The sequence below is a fragment of the Myodes glareolus genome, chromosome 17 (assembly GCF_982192425.1).
Source record: "Myodes glareolus chromosome 17, mMyoGla1.1, whole genome shotgun sequence".
Taxonomy (NCBI): Eukaryota; Metazoa; Chordata; class Mammalia; order Rodentia; family Cricetidae; genus Myodes; species Myodes glareolus.
In genome coordinates this window covers 2,777,194-2,797,899 of record NC_142042.1, presented here as the reverse complement: position 1 = coordinate 2,797,899, position 20,706 = coordinate 2,777,194, and the positions used below count along the sequence as shown (strand labels likewise).

General features: G+C 41.6%; 1 protein-coding gene across 1 annotated transcript in view; it reads left to right on the top strand.

Annotated features, from left to right (window-relative positions):
• The first annotated feature begins 978 nt into the window (after window positions 1–978).
• Negr1 (neuronal growth regulator 1) overlaps window positions 979–20,706 on the top strand; it is a 704,443-nt gene continuing 684,715 nt past the window's right edge. Inside the window, exon 1 of the mRNA XM_048453517.3 lies at window positions 979–1,327. Coding sequence (XP_048309474.2) covers window positions 1,170–1,327 — 158 coding nt within the window. The 5' untranslated portion in view covers window positions 979–1,169. The remainder of the gene's footprint in view (window positions 1,328–20,706) is intronic.

Sequence of the window (20,706 nt, the reverse complement as noted above, 5' to 3'; positions counted from 1 at the left end):
CGCGCACACACACTCACGCACAAGTTAGTATCAAGACGCACAGAAAAGGGCAGGCGTCCTCCAGTCCGCAAAGGCGACCCACAGACGCGCTAGGCTAGCTCTCAGCTGTCAGGCCCAGATTGCTCTACTATTCCCGCAAAGCAGCAGCGCCGCCACTGTCCCTGCCCACCTCCAAAGGAGGGTGAAAAGACGAGCCCCTAAAGAAAAATAACAGAGGGAAGGAACGAGAGACGCACGGAGAAAGACGAGGAGCGAGGAAGGGAGGGAAGAAGGGAGAGAGAGAGGGAGAGAGAGGGAGAGAGAGAGAGAGAGAGAGAGAGAGAGAGAGAGAGAGGAGAGAGAGAACAGTACTAGCTGGCAGCAGTTTATTAACAGCGCAATTAGCTAGTCAGGATTAAAAATAACACATACAATAACAACAACAACAAAAAGCCAACTCACTCACAGTCTCGGGCGTCATGATGGCGCCGACCCCAACTTGAGCACTTTAAAGTCTGGGGCCCTGGGAGGCCCCGGAGCTGAACGCACCGGAGAGCAGGCCGGGCCCCCTTGCCCTGACTTCCCAGCCAAGCAGCTCGCACAGCTCTCTCGCTGGTGCTGCCAAGCCGGACCAGACCTCGGCTTAGCCCCCATCGCCCCTAGCTTCACTGTCCCTCTCTTTCCCTCTTTTTGATCTATCTCTTTTGCTTCCCGGCCCCCCTCCCTGCCTGGTCCTCCATCCCCGGGCGGGGTTGCTACGGAAACGGCCGCTTGGCAACGCGCGCGAGCCCGGGGGCCGCCGGCCGCTGCTGCGCCCCGCGCTGCCTGCACCGCCTCCCGCGCTCTGCTCGCCGCCTCGCAGGACAGTGAGCGGCCGCCGGGGATTAGCCACGCTCCGGACGCGGCCGGCGCCCCGGAGGAGGTGGAGCGCGGTGCCAGGGGGCGGGAGGGGAGGGAGGGAAGGCGAGCTGCAGACGAGCAGAAAGGAGGCGAGGCCGGGGAAAGAGGGAAACTACGCCCGACAACTAGGGAGGGGGCGAGAAAGAGAAGAAACCCACCCACCCACTCAGAAAGAGGAAAAGAGGAAAAAAATCTCGTGTGGCGCGCCGCCTGGTTACCGGGCAGCCTCGCCAGCAGCAGGGGGTGGGAGCCGACGCTGCCGGAGAGCGAGCAGCCTGGCAGGCACGGACATGGTGCTCCTGGCGCAGGGCGCTTGTTGCTCGAACCAGTGGCTGGCGGCGGTGCTTCTGAGCCTGTGCTCTTGCCTCCCGGTTGGGCAGAGCGTGGACTTCCCCTGGGCGGCCGTGGACAACATGTTGGTGAGGAAAGGTGACACGGCGGTGCTCAGGTAGGGACCGTGCGCCCTTTCCACACTTGCCTCAGTCTATCTTTCTGTCCCCCTTCCCTCTCTCCGCCTTGTTTCACACCTAACGTGAATCCTGCTGTTGCACACTAGCAAAACACCACCCCTCTGGCTACCCACGCATGACCCTTCTGTGGGCTCCTCGGACCCTGGGGCAGGAGTCTGGCCGGGTTGGGGAGGGATGAAGACACTTTCTGGGCAGTCCGGGGCGAGGAGTGTGGTGCTTGAAGGAGGGGCAGGTGCCACTTTGGATCTGGATCTCTGTGCTGCTGCCAGCGATACTCCTGGAGTCTGACAAGTTTACAGGGGTTGTTTCGGCTTCACTCCGTAAGCTACTTTTCCCAACTGCTGGCTCTATGCTCCATTTATTTTCCCTCTCACTAGTATAGTATGATCCAAATATGCCCCGTTCCGCTCTCTGCTCTCTGTTTTTTCTTTTAATGGTTTTCCTTCTTCGTTTCTCCCTTTCCTCTTTGCCTTCCCCATTTCTCTATCTCCTCTCTACTCACCACTCATTGCCTTCACTCTCTCCTTTATCCCCATTCTGTTCTGTTTTCTCTGTAAAACACTCGGTCTTAGTTCCACCGCTGTCATTTCTGATGCCGCCCCCCTTTCTCCAGCTTTCCCTTTTCCCCAATCTCTGGTCCACACCATAGCCCCCCTTATCTCTCCCCTCCAAGACTCTCATACAGAGCTTCATCTCCCGTGCACTTTTCCGTCACACCCACATCATGTTCTGGTACCATTTGCAAACCCTCATAAACCTCGGTGTCAGGAGCACACTCCGTCTCAGCTCTCTGGTCCTCTCACACACTGGCACTTCCATACTGTAAGGACCACTTCACATTCAGATGCTCCCACAGCATTTAAAGATGCACTCCGCACTCACCACACACGTTCACCACCCCCCCACCACACACACACTTCCCTTCCTCTTCTCTCTTCAGTTTTACCTCTTTTCTTCCCCTTATTTTCACTAAGCTCCAACAGCGGCTTGCCGGTCTGGAAAGGATATCCTAGCCCCGGTTTTCCCCATAAACCACACTGCCAAATGTGCCTGGGAAAGATTTCCTTTCCCATTGGATATAAATAACTGATGACCGGTCTTGCTTAGAGCTAAACTGGGCTCGCTAACCGGCCTTGCTCCTTCACTTCACATAGACCTACACGGGCACCCCCACCTGGTTTGCTTCTCCAATCTTCCTGAAGGATCTTCGCTCTCTCCACTGGGTGGTAGTTTGCTTATGAGTACAGATTGCACAGATCCAGTATGATGCACATCGAAGGTGGGGAAGAGTGGCGTCTATTTCTGCTTAACCGGGCGACGTTTTAAATTTAACAATGTGAACTTGGAGTATGACTTAAAGTTTTTTTACGTGTTCTTGAGGCCAGTTTCGCAGATACATTCTGGTACATGTTAATATCATGTTTTAATCATATATCATTCTTGTTATGAATCAAGGAACACAAAAGTCATGGATTTTTGTCACACTATAGTAGGATAACTTTTTTTTTTTTTGACAAGGGTGGTGGGTGTTTTCTCCTGGAGCAGACATGCCATCCTCCCCGCTTGACTGGGATGTTGGTTTCTTTGAGAAGTTTGAACCGCAGCTTTAGACACAGTCTCAGTTGACAGACACTGAAAGGTTTGTGCTTGAAGTAGCAAATGTCTAACCTGTGGCAAGCAGCACCATTTTCAGCCTGAAGGCTTAGGGCTGTCACTCACCCTGGTGATCTATCTTGGCAATTCCTTTCCTAATGAGCGATTTAATAAGTGGTGTGGTCGATTACAGTATCGGGATCACGTTCTGCTTCCTGGAGACCTTTACTCGGGCAGTGTAGAGCTCCAGGGTCCTCAATGCCATCTTTTCCCTGTCATTTGGAGCACATTTTATCTGCTTTTCTTTTTAATATTAATTTTATAACTCTATAGGAATTTTCCAATTATTGAACTATTAGATTATGCAAGTTTTGGGGATGATTTATTTATTTACATAAAATTGCATCTTCATTAAAATTGCTCTCAGTTGAATAAATTTATCTGAATAAGTCAGATACATTCTAATACATGTTAATGTCATGTTTTAATAATGCATCATTCCTGTTATGAATCTGGGAACACAAACGTAATGGATTTTTGTCACACTATAGTAGAGTGACTTTATTTTTGACAAAGGTAATGGATGTTTTATCATGGAGCAGTTGTGGATTAACCTTCCCCATTTACTCTGGCTCTTGGTTTCTTTTAGAAGTTTGAACAGCAGCGTTAGACACAATCGTAAACTGAAGATTGTTCTCAGTGCTCTGTGACTTCTTCTGGCAATGATGGGCTCATAAGCGGATACAGTGGCCTTGGGCAACCAGCAGATGGGGCCGACTTGGGGGCCATGTTGTCACTAGAAGTAAACCCTTCGGGAGATATATGTTTCAAATTATTCTTGAGACTATATATAAGTCATTAGAAAAACAGAACTCTATCCTGCAGACACACAGCCTCTGTTCAGGGAAGTTTGTGAACTGAATACCTAAGACAACACCTAATAGGATGAGGTGACGATTTATTCTATTTTTGTCACGCCTATTCCTCAAAGCATCTCATAGAGAGAGAGAACAGTAAAGAAACAGCCATCCAATGTCTTCAAGTGCTAAAAACCTGGCAGTTCAAACATGTCAGTCAGTGATGCTGGATCTTGCGGCTGTTAATAAAGGATAAAGTCAAAGGTCAGCTGATTCCCTTCCACCTCCAAAGTGCCAGGGAGTCCATTTTAGGAAGGGAATAACAAAAAAGTAAACAAACGAGAAGAAACTTCCCTTGAGTGGATCTATAACACAAAGGACATCCACCTTGCCGCTTTCTACCGGCTTCCACCTCATATTTGACATCACCGTTTAGGTCACCGACAGGAGATACAATGGGTTATAGGGTGGGTCGTCTGCCAAGGTTTCCGTCCTTCCCTCTGCCTTTTCAGGCCAGTGAAGGCTTTGCAACGCAGACCCCGTGAAGATTAGGTAGAACTGTTCAGATCTTCCTGTAAGGATTTTCTCAATGCATGTGTTTAGCAGAGTAACTCTTACCTAAAGTTCGGATTTAAAAAACACGTGGTCTTCTCTGGTCCTTTGTAGATCTCTATCATAGATATTTACTCCAGTTGTGCCAATACAGTCATCAATCCTTACGAAATTTAACCACGTTATTCTGTTCCTAAGAAACTGCGTCAGTTGGTAAATGGAATGGGGTACTTTCCTTCCAGTCTTCTGGCTGCATTTTGTTGTGTGTGGCACATCTGAGTTGTGATGTCATTTGGTGAGGAAGTAGAGGGCAATCAAGGCAAGAAGTCTGGTGAACTTGCATTAGGTCCCAGGGCTGCTAGACCCGAAGAACTGAGACACCCTTCTGAAATTTACATACCACTCAGATTGCTTTTAACTAAAACAGCAACCAATTGCTTTATTCCTGCTTCTTTGGCAAGTCTTGCTGGGTAAACAGGTTGAAGATGTTTCCTGGTCTTTGTACGCAGTCCCACAGCATCCTCACTTGTAGCCTCTTCTGAACAGTGCATTTTAAAATTATATTCTATTTCAACTCTTTTTTCTCCAGTATGTTTCTCATTCAACCATTCTGCATGAATTTTGTATATTTTCAACCACTTTCCTGATATTAATTCAAGGTAACTTAGTCTATGTTTTTCATGGCTTTTAATCAAAAAAAGGAAGGGGAAAGTCTTCCCTGATAAGTGATCCATTTTCTTACTTCAACAAAACGAACATAACTCAGCTATCCCATGCTCTGGACTTGACTGTCAGTCACTGGGTAACACACTAAGACTTCTGATGAGTAGAGTGGGCCATGCAGCTGTACTAGAATGCATGCTTCCACAGAGGACAGCTCTGCCCAAAACATACAGTCTTGCCAGTAGATTTAGAAATGGTGCCTTTAGTATTTATTCCTGTAGGCCAACACATTTGCTGTTTTTATTTCACATTAAGTAACCTCCTTTGGAACACATACTGTTGGTTGTAATACATGATTTATGTAGGAGGATGTGGAATCACCAATAAATAACTCAACTAAATGTCCTTTGGGAAGGCGATTGGAATGTCTCCTTGTAAGCCAAGCACTTCCTGTACACCAAAGCACCGTGTTCTCAGTATACAGGTCATCAATTCATAACATTTAGATACTGTTTAAAGGCTATGTTCTGACTTTGTAGAGTACGTAAAACATAATTTCAAAGCTCTTATGATGATTTCTTCTTCAGGAAGTTGGTCTTGTTGACTTGACCCATCTGGAAATAGGAACCCCATGAAGAAATTGCCTCTATCAGATTGTCCCAAGGGAGTGTTTGTGGGGAACTGATATGAAAGGGCCAAGTCACATGAGGTAGTTCCATCCCCAGGTCGGTGGGCCTGGGGTATATAAGATAGGTAACTGAGCAAACCAGGGAACAAGTCAGCAGTAAGAGTGCTCCATGGTCTCTGCTTCAGTACCTGCCACCGGGTTCCTTCCAGGAGTCCCTCTGCTGGCTTCCCTTGTTGATGGACTGCAACTGGTAAGGCAAAATATCTTCTCCTGAGTTCCTTTTGATTGTCGTTATAGCAACAGAGCGAAACTAGGACAGCCGGGATAATGGATTGTCTAATGAGCTGGGAAAACCGGTCCCCAGCACAGAACTGAATAGTGGTGGATTTTCATGTGTGGTGATGTTCCATGCCTAGGTACACCACACGGCACAGCAGCCTAAACAATGCATTAACTACAGAACAGTAGAGTGCCTTGAAAAAGGTCCAGGTCATTGTTTTTGACTAACCTAATGAGTTCAGAATAGTTCAGAATTTATTTTGGTTGTATAATTTTTGCATATAAGGCTACTAATGAACTTATTGTAAATACTGGTTTTTATTATTCAGGTTTTTTGAGGAGTTAATTATAATTTGATTTTAAAAGTGTGTTCGAATGGTTACAGCATGGTCTGTGTTAGTCATCTGTGACTCTGTGTGCCCTCTTCTCTTCTTTGTGTGTGAAGGAGAGGTCAACACAGAGGAAATGTAAATTAATGAGTAAGGGAATTAATAAGTAAAAAACGAGCCCATTTATGTTTTAGTGAGTCATGTCAGGTTTTAGTAACAGTATCTTTATTTTTTTATTTTTAATTTTGTTTGTTTTTGATTTTCCATACAGGGTTTCTCAGTGTACCCCTGGCTGTCCTGAAACTCACAGGGATCTGCCTGCCTCTATCTCCCAGGTGCTGGGGTTAAAGGCGTGCACCCCCACCTCACAGCCATAGCAGTATCTTTAATGCTATTGGACTTTCCTGGTGAGAGAAAGCAAATGCTTCACATATTGAATCTATGGACCAACAAAAGTCTTTGTCTTAGTTAATTTCTGCGAACATCTTCATAATTTGTCACATGCTCATTGGGAAAACTCAGAATTTTATTTTTGTTATATTTTTTGTTGCATATTTTGGTCAAATTCTTTTTCCTCCTCCAATTCTTCCTAGATTCTCCTCTCTACCTCTTCATAAACTTCATGTTCTTTATCTCTTTATATTAAGAAAAAAGAAAATGCAAACAAACAAAACCAATAAATAAAAAGCACACACAAAAAAATAATGATCACACACACAAACATACACACACAAGGATCATGGGCTACATTTTGTGTTGGCTTAGTTAGTCCTGGCCATGGGGCCCATCCTGGAGAGTGGTTGGTATACCGCTCTCTCTCTGTAGAAGACAACCAATTTTACCTTCCCCAGTAGGAATGAGTTGCAAATAGCTTTTAGTGGTGGGACTTTGCATTCAGTTTCTCTTCTCAGGGCTGGAGTTTAGTGTGGTTTGAGTTGGTGCAAATGATGGTGCTGCCACAGTCTCTGTGAGTTCACAGATGCTCCAGTCCAGTTGTGTCTGGAACATACTGTTTCCTTGGAGTCATCCATCACCTCTGGCTCTTACGATAGTTCTTCCTCCTCTTCTAAATAGTTCCCTGAACTTTAAAGGGGGAGGGCTTTGATAAAGACACTCAGTTTAGGCCTTTGTCTCCAAAATCTCCCATTATGCAGTGGGTCTCTGTGTTAGTTGCTGTCTACTAAAAAAAGAAGCTTTTCTGATGATGGCCGAGTGAGGCACTGATTGATGTGTAGTACAGATTGTCAAGAGGAGTTATTTTATTGCTACATTCATTTGGCTGAATATTATTAGTATTAGGTTTTCCCTGAGGCCCATGAGTTCTCCAGGGTCCAATTCTTGGCCATTTTAGCAGTATTGGGTATGCGTTCCATCGCAAGGAGTGGGCCTTAAGCCCAACTAGAGAGTGGTTAGTTACTCCCATGACACTTGTGGCATGACTGTAGCAGTCTACTTTACAGGTTGGCCACAGTTATGTGTGGCAAGGCTTATTTCAGGGTGATATTGATGACATTTCTCCTCCAGTCATACACATAAGTACCTTCAGTACCATGAATACTGGTCCGTAAGAGTGACAGAAGCTTCTACATTCTTGGCTTTCAAATGGATTTTCACAAGACCTTTACTGTTAGTTATTCTTTACCTTATTCCTTCTTCTACTGTGCTCTCCCCTCTCCCCTCCCCATTTAATATCCCTATTCTAGTTCCTACTTTATCTTCTTATGACGCTATATCATCTTTCTCCTTCCTTGGAAAACCTGTCATTGCCGACGTTTCTTTACCAGTTACCTAACCTATGTAGCTATGGAAACACTCATACCTAAAGCTTAATAGCTGAAATAATGCTGAATGATGAAGGAATCGCTGGAGGTATCACTGTCCCACAAAGCAAATTGTGTTGCAGAGCTGCAGTAATGAAAACAGCACAATATTGATACAAAACAGACATGTTGATCAGTGTAATAGAAATGAAGACGCAGACGTAACTCCACACACCTGCGGACACCTGGTTTTTTATAAAGAAGCCAGAAACACACACTGGAAGACAGCATCTTCCACAAATGATGCTGATCAAACTAGCTGACAAGAAGAATGAAACAGATCCCTGCTTATCAACCTGCACAAATCTCAACTCCAAATGGATCAAAGACTTCAACGTAAAGTTGAATACCCTGAGTCTGACAGGGGAGAAAATGAGGAGTAGCTTTGAAAGCACTGGTACAGGGAAGGACTTTCTGAGCAGAACACCAGGAACACAGGCACAAAGACCAACAAACAGCACACAGAATCTCATGAAACTGAGCATCTTCAGCATGGCAAAGGATGACATTATTCAATCAGAGTGTCAGGAAAATTTCTTATGCAACTACACATCTACTACAGGGTTGGTTTCTAGAATATATAAAGAACTAAGAAACTGAACATCCAGAAATCAAGTAGCCCAATTAAAATGAGGTATAATGCTAAACAGACCTCAAAGGAAAAGACACAAATGGCTGAGAAGCACTTCAAGCAATGTTCAACATCTTGGTCATCAGAGAAATGCAAATCAAAACTACTTTGAGATTTCATCTTACACCAGCCAAATGGCCAAGATCACTAAAACAAGTGACAACTCAGGCCGGTGAGTGTGTGGAATATGGGGAGCACACATTCAGTGCTGATGGGAGTGAAAACTTGTACAATCACTATGGATATAATGTGCAGTTAGTCAGGAAGATGGGCGCTCGTCCTACCTCCATATCCAACCACACTGCTATTGGCGTATATCCAAAGGATGCTTTGCCCTATCCCAACGACACTTGTTCATCCATGTTCAATGATGCTCTATCCATAATAGCAAGGAATTGGAAAGAGCCTATGTGTCCATCGACTGATGAATGGATAAGGAAAATACGGTGCATTTAGAAAATGGAATATTATCCAGCTGTTAAGAAAAATAAAATCATGAAATTCACAAGTAAATGGATGGAACTAGAAAAAAATAATCATCCTGAGTGAGGTAACCCAGGTCCATAAAAACACATATTGCACATTTTCTGTTATAAGCAGGTGTTAGCTTTTAAAATTCAAAGTCTTTAAAATAATTATTGGCTTTGGTTATTAGAGTTTGTACATGTTTTGCTCATACTCACTCCTATCCCACAACTCTTCCCAAATCCACTCCTCTTCCTTACACACCGAACTTTGTGTCTTTTCTCTTAAGATATGGAGAACAGTTTATGCTGTGAAATATTCTCATCTGTGTTGTCGTCTACTGGGACATGGTTAGCTCACCAGGGTCTACACTCTTAGGGAAAACTGACTGTCTTTCTCCTGGAAGTTAACAATTCCCAATATCTCTAAAACTGGGGTGGCACTGTGTGCTGAACTCCATCTTCATGCTGTGATTTGGTCTGACTTGGGTTTGCAGTGCTTTCTGTTGTAATCACCATGGGTTCATATCTACAGTTACCTTGCTGTATCAAGAAGATGCTGTGTCCTTGGAGTCACCCATCAGTTCTGGTCCTGGTACTTTCTGTAGCTTCTTCTGCAATGATTTCTAGATCCTCTAAAGGGAAGATCATGTTGTAGATGTTCCCCATAGGACTGTATTATATTCTATAATATCTTGTTCTCTGTATCTTGGCCAGTTGTGAGTCTCTGTGATAATCACCACCTACTGCAAATAAAAACTTCTTCAATGAGGGTTGAGATATGCACTAATCTATGGGTACAATAATAAACCATTAGGGGTTGGTTTGATACTATGACCATTTAGCAAAATAATAGTAGCAGGTTCTTGCCTAGTTCTTATGCCCTATCTAGCCATAGGTTCTTGGCTCAACATAGTTACCAGGTATGGGTTTCATGTTGTGTGGGCCTTAAATCCAGTAAGAATGTGTTTGGTTTTGTCCGATATGTTTATACCACTGTTGCACCAGTGCTGAGACTTCTCAAGACAGTCATCTCTGTCGCCTGTTGGCTTCCAATCTGGGTGACTGATGATGGCACGCCTCTCCAATCGCTTGCACAGCACTTCACAGAATGGGTTTTTTAATTGCAAGGAAAGATCTACAAGAGGATTCTAAAGAAAAGTGTGTGGAATTGCTTACCACATGTTTCAGATAAAATGGCCGATGTAAGATATATGTTAAATAATTTTACATAATAACAAATTTATTATGTATTTGTGCTTTGGTTGATGTGTGAGCTGTCAAGATATGTATTTTCAAAGGTACATTTCAGTAGAAAAAAATCTTAAATTACAGGGGTCTGGTTTTTAAGATTTTAAGCTGTATTTTTAATCTAAAGAAGATCTGTGGTTTTGAGTGACCTAGGAAGCCTCCTTATCCTTAACACTTACCACACAGATGACCCTCATTCTACCCTCATTCCCTATAACCACACTACACATACAAGAAGAATGTCCCTTACCCTCACACCACACCATGCAGATAGCAGGAACTCTTCAGAGTTGAGAAGTACCATGTCTGAAGGAACCTCCTCTTTCTTTCCCCTAAGGCAACAATTAAATAAGGTTAGTGGACACAACAGAAGCAAAGCAAATTGACGGTTGTAATAGGTGAATAGTTGTCAGTTGTGAAACATAGCTATGCACCCCAAAGACCAGCAGTTTGCACGACGCTAGCCATTTCTCAGAGGTAGGCTGACAGTTCTGTAAACCACATGGCAGTGATAGGCGCTGATAGGGTTGTAGTGTGGTCACACGGTTTGATTATGATGCCAAGGGGTTATCCATCAGCACTGTGCTTCCCAGTCCACACCAAGTGCTGCGTCCTGGCGGAGAACCTTTGATGTTCTCCAGCATCCAGCTGGCAGGGGAATTGGTCTTAATCACTTTCTCTGAAAGCAGGAGAGAGCAAAGAAGGGACTTGGCAGTGTTGGTAACATTAAGTGTTGCGCTTTTGAATGGAAGCCAACACACCGTACTTTCCAAATTGCTAGTAAATTCGCTCAATTTAAGGAAGGATTTTTTTTTAACCCTTCTCAGTCCAGAAATAAATTGTTATTTATGTAAGTTCATAAATATGTCTTTGGACATGTGTTCAGTTTCCAGGACTGAGAAGTTTTTGTTTGTTTGTTTGTTGTTGTTTTATGCTTTGTAATTTGATTAAAAAAAACACTTAGTTTGAGATACTTCTTTGAACCATTTATAGATTTTGGTGATTCTGGTTCACTACCACTTTGTGGGAAAGGGTCCTGTCTCAGAAATCCTTTTCTTTTGTGCTGCTGTATTAAATTTAATCATAGTGAAAAAGCTTAAGAGACATTATTTAGAACTCTGTCAATAGCCTATTTCCCAGAGAACAGCCATAGTAACTGAAGGCTAGCCTGGTCTACATGAACATATTATCTCTTTCTTCTTGGCAGAGGCCTTAACAAACTGTTAAGGCAAACGTCTCTGTCTCTCTTCAATTAGCCTCTTGCTATGTTTTCCTTCTTGCTCCATTGTAAGCTCCAATCCAGGAACTGTTATTAAGTCAGGTGGTCTTGGTGATATAGTGTGAGGTCTTGGATTTGCTTAAAAGCACCAGGGCTAAAGAAAGAACCTGGAATAAGGGAGGAAGTCAAGGGAACTTGGCCTTGAATTGCAGTGCCAGAGCTGGCGGTGCCTGCCAGTGTGTCTGTCATAACATTCCCCTGGCTGTTGTAAATATCTGAGGCCCTCTAGCCAGGCTTTCTAAATAAATATTTATTTGTAAATGTAAGGGCTCGATAAAATATCATGCTTGTCTGTCCTGTCAAACCGCACTCTTCCAAGGGATATTCAAGTCACTGTTCTTTGATCTTATAGATACAATATTTTCCATAGGAAAATATATTTGATTTGTGTAGAATCTTGTTTGAAATTTACAATCTAGTAATGGATCATTTGTTTAAAGTTGTTAGCTCTGTTAGCGATCACGTCTTTTGCCCCATGGCTTATGCATGAACTCTGAACACAGGGTGAAGAAATGCAAGGGGAGATGCAGAAGGAAGGAGAAAGACATGAAATGGGGAAAATGCAACCTTGTATTTTAATGTGCTTAAAATCATACTGATTAAAACCTAGGTCATGTGGAATGACATGAAATGAAGCTTGGCAGTTGTGCTGTTTCGAGCTAAGCTGAGAGGTAATGAATTAATACTGTAAATTATCCAAAGTCTCCACCCCCTTTTGATGGCGTGGAGTCTGTGCTTTCCGCGGAATCTATAAACTTATGCTTCCCACAAGGGTTCACGTCCTTCTTCCAAGTTACAGATCCACTTATGTTTGTTTTTAAAGCATTTTACTTTTGGAGTATGGTTGATGTTTGTGTTGGTGGCATGTGTTTGCAAAAAGGACAATGTATGTAAATGAGTTTTTTGAGATGTGTTTATTTATTTGGTTGGGTGTTTTACCTGCATGCGTATCTGTGCACCTTCTGTTTGCAGTGACCCCAGAGTCCAAGAGAGGGCACCAAATCCTTTTAGAAATGGAGTTACAAACAGTTGTGAGTCATCACATGGATGCCTGGGAATAAAACCTGAATCCTCTGGGAGAGAAGTCAGTGTTCCTTTAACCTCTGAGCCATGTATCCATATATGTATATAAATATTTAAATAATAGGACGTTCCTCTAACATTTACCAGTTTGCTTATACATATCTGTTACTGTTATATATTAGAAACTTCAACACATCATTGCTAAAGCATCCACTTTTGCTTTATGGTGTGGAAAAGGACCACAGGGATGCCAATAAATGTTCTAGATTTATTCTGTGGGAAGTAGTTGCCCAAGATGGACTTCATGTTCGGCCTGCAGAACTCCAGAATCTGTGCTCAGCTTTTGAAGGAGAAGCAGTCTTTGTCTGATACAGATGCCAGGTTCCAGTTCTTTGAAAGCTGATTCTGGTAGCACTCACAACTGAATCATCACAGAGGGCATCTCAGGCACTCTGAGCTTTTACTACAGATGAAAAGGTAAAACAATATCTCGGATCTATAAAACCTGAATACTCTGGTTTCAATTAGCATGCACACAATAGTTTACTAAGTTTTATGTTCTACTGTTTGCTGTCAATGAGTAACATCAAACCAACATGCTTTTTCTAGTAGCTAGTGAAAGAAAGGCTCCTTGTTTGAACTGATCAAATGAAACTTGCTTTTTCAGATTTTCTTATATTGGGGCTATTTGTCACACATTGTACTTTCATGTCTACATACTAGGGATCACATGCATTGAAGAGGAGCACAATGTCATTGACCATGCCATGTTGCAGAGCCAAGGCACAATGGGTTCAAAGTCCTGTCTTAAAATCTCATATTACTTGAGAACATTCCCAATCTTTCTGAGTACGACCACAGATCTTCTCTGTCTGTATTTGTGCGCTCTTCCTTTCTTCTGTGTTTTTATCATCTTCACGTGATGGCACGGGTAAATGAAGGTTTCTCGGTCATGCCCCTGTCCTTCTGAGTCTGCTTCTGAGTAATCACCCAGACGTTTAATATTAATTACAAACTCCTTTGCCTATAGTTCAGGATTATTACTAACTACCTCTTACATTTAAATTAACCCATTCCTACTAATGTATGCATCACCATGTGGCCATGGCTTTTACTGATCTGCTGACATCTTGTTTCTGAGGCGTCTGGCTTGCATCTCTTTACTCTGTCCTTTCTCACTGTATTCAGTTTGGCTTTCCTACCTAGCTGTATTCTGCCTTGCTATAGGACAAAGTAGCTTTTATTATCAACTAATGAGAGCAACATATATTTATAGTGGACAGAAGGGTTATCCCACAGCAGGTGTTTCAGCTAACTGGTTGCAAATCCTCAGCAAAATCACACATTGCTGTATGGTTTCTTCATTTGGGAATCTAATTTTGCTCCCATTTAATACTACTTTCATAGATTCACATGTTCTTTAGGACATCCATTCCCCAATCCTGGTGAGTTTATCGAGAACAATCTGGTTTTTTTCCCTCAGGTGGCATGTATCTGCTTTGTGATAATTAATGAGGTTTAGCTCTCTTACACCCAAAGCTCCTCTTGCTGGTGAGACAAGCAGAGGCCTTTGGAGATGTGGTGACCTTGCCTGTGCCCTATTTCCATTTCCTGGTTCCATTTGTTCTATATCCGGGAGGATGTACCTTTACATGCCCTGTGGTTAACTTGTTCCATAGATTCCAAACACATTTATCTCCAGACGGCGATCTTCTCTGAATGTCTGTGAAGAGTTTATTTCTATCCTCATTATGTCTTCTGTTAGCACTAAAATCTTCTGCCTGCATGATGTGCTTCTTCTAAAACCCTGCACTTACCCTGTCTACATAGGTTATCTTTCTACCCAGTGGAGATAATGGTCAGTATGAGGCAGATCTCACAGATTTCACCCCATGCTTCCTTGAACTACCAAGCAAATGAATTTGCAATTCTTGGGTAAACAGTAATTCCCTGGAATAGCAAGAACACACCTTTGTCACCGTGGTTCTGGACTCTGCTGAGCGATGAGAAGTATTCTCTTCCTACCACTGTCATTGGCGAGTTGAGTTTCTGACATTTCTAAAGTGTCTTTCATATTGAGTGCACGTGTTCACATGGTTTCTGCCAGGCAGCACTTAGCCTTTTCTGGACCACTGCACCTTTAACCAGCAGTGCTCATATAACTCTGATAGGGTTATTATTACTGTGCAAAGTCAATACCAGTTATGTTTTCATGTTAATGTATCCATTTTGCTTTTCTTCCTTTAAGAAAATTGTGATATTACAAATCATGGATCAAAACTCCAGTGAATTCGTTGTCTTCCTATTTCCAGCCATGTACCTCCATATGTAGTTGACATACAACCCTTAGAAATAGTTGCATATTTCTTGGAAATGTCTTTTAATGTCTTGAAAAATGGACTAACATTTTTTACCTCACTGTAAAATGAACTGATGGTCGTCTCTAACCTATGTATTATAAAAATAGAAAAAAAATTATGAACATCTTGGCATCCATACCTGGCCCCAAATAAACAGTAAGTATTTGTAGATCATCATGATTTTAACGAATAAACCCTCACTGGTATTTCTTTAACTGACAGTCATCAAAACCTAGATTTGGGTCATGTCATTGCTCTATGCTTAGAACAATGATAGTGAAGGCTATCTCTATATTATTATTATTATTATCTAATATTATATTAGAGGATAATGGTATCTATTAATAACCTCTACTCCACAATTTGTAAGTGGTTTTAGCTGTATATGACCAGTGGCGGATCAATAACATCAATGAATAGTTCCAGAAGTAAGCAGTTCACAGGCTTTAAGCTACACTCCTCTGCACAGTGTCATGACCGTTCACCCCGTCCTACTCCTTGATTTCCGTGGACCCACACTGTACACTGCACAGTCCACTTGTTAGTCTGAAAACTTGCAGTAACAGCTCTTAAATACATTGCTTTCCTTTATCTGCAGAGGGTGCAGGCGTCTGTCACAAGCCTAGAAAGATCTCCCTGACCTACTGCCAAGGAACCTAAACAGACTTCCTTCGCTCAATAGTTCCAGAAAGCATCCTACAACATATACATATGTTTGAGCATCTGCTTATGACAAGTGCTCATTATTTTTACATAGATTGTCTTTCTGAATGCATGTGCCCTCATTGCCAGTTAATTCTGGAATGCTGGAGGTCACACATCATCTTTTATAAGGGTGGGGGCATAAATTCTTTTCAAATTTCCTTCCAATGTAGAAGAAAATATGAATGTCAATAATCTTAGGACACTGCAACGGGGATTCGAATTGTTCTTATCAAGGATGATGTCAAGAAGTTGCAGTGCACTGTTTATTAAATGGTAAATATGAGCCCTCTTAGTTTTTGATAAATGTGCACTTTTCCTTGCGGTTTGTTTGTTTGTTTGTTGAATTGTTTCTGTCTATTTAACCCAGGCAGGCCATACCTCTGATACTCTGGTGTCATCGTCCCAAGGGTGGGAATTGCAAGTATGTTCCATTATTTCTGGCTTAGTTTAGTAATAAATTTCCTAGAATTAGATCATATTTGTATGTATTTTTTGAGTAGAGGGTCATACAATAAGATGCCATGTATAAGAAGGGAAATGTAAGCTCATATCTGAAAGGAATGGCCAAATGCATTCTAGAAGGAAGAATTATCTTGAATAATGTGAATTGGCAGTGGTCTTCCTATGTACATTTCCTGTAACCTAAGAGAAAATTATTTTGAAATTCTTACATGCAAAAGACATCTCATTGTAGGTTTTACCTTCTGATTGGCATTTTAATTCTAAGTGTTTTAGCGGCTCGAGCAACAAAATGTCCTTAGTTTAGTTTCAAAGACAAAGAATATTTTTGTTTGGGTGTCCTCCTGTGTGTGCTGCTGATCTGTAAGACAGTCAGGGAACAAGTCTATGATTGACTGCTTTGAATTTCCTTGAATGTTTGAACCACTCTTAACCCCTGACTTGTTGTTGAACAGCAAGTGGTGACAGGCTGCAAGATGGAGATGAATTCTTAGTTGTCCAATTAAAACTGGCATTTGCATCTCAAGCAATTCCCTTAGAGAAAAATGCAAAGGAGGAAGTTGGATGTGCTCGAAGATTAAGTGGAAATGCCTATTATAACCACAAAACTAATTACAGTTAAGGAACGACAAAACTCCCTTCTTAATGAAAGATTCAATTTGTTATCAATTTTAAATTATCTTCATTTGGTATCAGCAAATAAGTTGGTGGTCAAACAAGCAAACAGCTCTCCCACATCCTGCATAATTAGAGCAAATGATTGCCGGGGATCCTAGTGGGAGGAGAGTAAAAAAAAAACTTAGCATAGAAATACATATTGTTTCATGACGCTAATATAAATGCTTCATTTAGGAGGAGGTGGTGGGATGTGCACACACATATGCATAGATAGGCACATACATGTCGTGCAGTAATTTAAATGAAAAAATAAAAACTGAATGTTCACTTAAAATTCTTTCATCATAGTTGTTTATAATAAATTTCACATGTCTGGTATTAAAATTTTTTATTTACCTTTTTTGATAATTTCACACAAGGCTACCATACTTGCTTCATTCCTCCATCTAAGTTCTTCCACTCTTTCTCCAGTCTCTCCCAAATTGATTACCTCTTCCTTTTTAGCAAGTATTGTTACAAATATACCCATATGTATAGAGCAAGGCCTGCCTATCAGTGAAGAGCTATAGGCACTTAATGGTATCTGAGAAATTGAGGATTCAATCTTTATGATTTATTTGTATTATTTTAAAATCATGTGTATGTGTGTGTGTATGCATGCACACTCAAAAATGGACAAAGGCACAAGGTGGTGGTGGCGCACGCCTTTAATCCCAGCACTCCGGAGGCAGAGGCAAGCAGATCTCTGTAAGTTCGAGACCAGCCTGGTCTACAAGAGCTAGTTCCAGGACAGGCTCCAAAGCTACAGAGAAATCCTGTCTCAAACAAAACAAAACAAAACAAAATGACAAAGGCACATGATTTCAGGTGCTTGGAGAGTCCAGAAGAGAGTGTCAGATTCTCTGCTGCTGGAATTACAGGGCATTATGAGCATTAGGTGTGAGTACTGGGAACCAAGCGCTTATTCTCTGGAAGAGAGCGAGACCTCTTAACTGCTGAGCTGTCTCTCCAGCCCAAACTATACATTTGCATGCTATCGTTATGGAGAACAAACATGTACACAATGTATATTGCTGTTCCTCAGTTGCAGAACTGACCTTTGCCATAATGTAATATTTCTTTATGCTGAAGAGACTTTTGTAAGAAATAAAATATTGAAATTAAAATGGTCATTGATGAGAAAGAATTCAAATTGTCAAAATTTTTTGAATCTGAGTAGAACGTAAGTTATAATTAAAATAAATTGTTGTAAACATGTTCTGTGCATTCATAATGTTGCCACAGTGAAACTCAGGATATTGTTCAATTAGTCCATGCTATTTAAATTTTGTGATGACTATTTAGTTTACATATATATTCTACATGGAATAATTTGCATTTATTTTAGGATAATCACAACAAAAAGTGACACAATTATTAAAATATTTTCAATCCCTTTCAACTCTTCTTTTTCTGTTCTCATCACCCTTCTGGGGAAACCCTTCACTACTCAGCAGCCAACCGTAGATAAACACACAAAAGTGAATGTGGAGACAGCCTGGTTCATGTCTCATTAACTGTGAATATGAAACCTTAATAGTTCATTCATACTGTCAAATTTTTTCATTTTTAATGTTATATGTTCGAGGTGTCTTACTTAAATATCACAGGTTTATAATAACACAGGGCGAGGGATTATGAATGAGTAAATGCACTCTTAAACGCCATTCTCACTCAATAATGACAGAGCTGATACACCTTGCTGCTGCCATCCCCGCTTCCTTCTTCCTCTCACTGTTTCTTCTTGTTCCCTTCAACCAGCATCTTGTTTCCATGTCATATATGCTTTCTTATGTGTGTGATTCAGTGTGCATATGTGTGTGTGTAGATCTGCATGTGAGTGAAAATATGATCTAACTTTCCACTTCTCTTAGTTCTCTCTCCTCTTTTATTTAGACGCAGCTTCTTCTGTCACAGCACCCATCTACTTTCATGACATATGTGGATATAGGTAGCTAGGTAGATAGATATGTGCATAGATACATGGATACATGACAAACAAAGGATAAATATATCACTGTGTCTGTAAGAGCATCGGTTACCTTTTCTGTGCTTTTTCTTCCCAATGATATAGATTTGTTCTTCCTTACAGCTAGTTAGAACCTCATCATAGACACATGCCATATTTTCTCCACCATTCTTCTATGGACGATTAAAATATTTTCCATCCATACAACACTAACCTATCAGTACGATACCACTATAAAACAGCAGACCAAACAAGACAAACAAGAACCAAACACTACATTTGATCCATTATTTTCTGTTTCCTATTAATAACTCTGATGGTGCCTACAGCATTTAAGTAAGCATCTCTTTAATGAGCCCCTGGCCTCCTACTTCTGCGAGTTGAGTGCTAAGGTTGTTCCATGAACATTTGAGTACGATGAGAAAGATGTCTTTGCAAAAATGAAGTGTAATGTTTTGAAGACATTTGGGAAAAGCCTTTGGAATGAATGTCTAGGCAGATGTGGGTGCAGTGACTAAAATGTTTATCTGAAAATACTTACAATCTAGTTGCACTCTGATCTTGATTCTGTTTAAATCAACAGTTTTTAGTTCTCTTTGAAGCATGGAAATTGAAAACCTGTTCTTCTGGTTAATGTCATTGAAACTTTTTTTCATACATGAGTATTTCATACATGAGTATTTTATTTACATCATGTCCATCTCTCCCTTTCTCCCTCTAACACCTTCTGTGCACCCACTCTCCTCTTCCTCTAGAATTGTTACTGTTACACACACACATATACACATACACATACATGCACACACACATACACGCACACACATACACACACACATACCCACATACACATACACACATACACACGTGCACACACATACACGCACACACATACACACACGCACACATACACACATGCACATGCACACATACGCACCCACACATACACACACATACATGCATACACACATACACGCACACACACACACACACACACACACACATACGTGCATGCTTGCACAGTGTGGAGTCCATTCAGTGTTACTAACAAACCTGTGTTTAAAACTGACCATTACGATTGGTTCATCCAAGTCCTGGTCCCTGGAGAAGAGGGATCCTCCCACTCTGCAACCGCTTTTTGCCTGTAGCTCTGCGTCTGGGAGAAAAGCCTGGTGAAAGGAGTCCACAGTACAAGGAAGACGGTGCAAGATTTCACTCACAGTCTTACTTACTAAGAGGATATCCAGACCTTTTATAGTGGGCTTGTGAGCATGCATTTACACATTTAAGTGAAAATAATGTCTTTATAGTCTGGGTATAGCGATTTACTTTTTTATAACTGTTCTACTAGATCATCTAATCTTTCAAAACGCACCTTAACAAGTTGTGGGGACCACTTTAGATATTGTTACCTTTAAATAATTCTCCATAAATACATATAATTTTCATGAAGATTAATTAAAATGTTCTTTTATAATTGAGGCTTTCAACAGTTAAAAAGACTGAATGCCTGATGTTCTTTGGGGGAAGGTGATAGGGTTTATTAATTGTAATAATCAATGTTCTTGAACACAAACATATGGACACATTATAGGACACCGTTGGAAATCAGGAAAAGGCAAACGTGAAAATCATCTTGCCCTTAGAGAGTGTAAACTGCCAGGTAAACTGACAGTGACAGGAAACCAAAGCAGAGAACACAAGCTTGATAACAGCCAGGAGGGCAAGAGCAGCTAGTCTCACCCCTGCTTCAGCCAGACCCTTTGTGCTGAAAAAAAAAAAAAAAACCTAGTAAGACCCAGCACTGGAGAGACTGAGGCAGGAAGATCACATCTGTGATC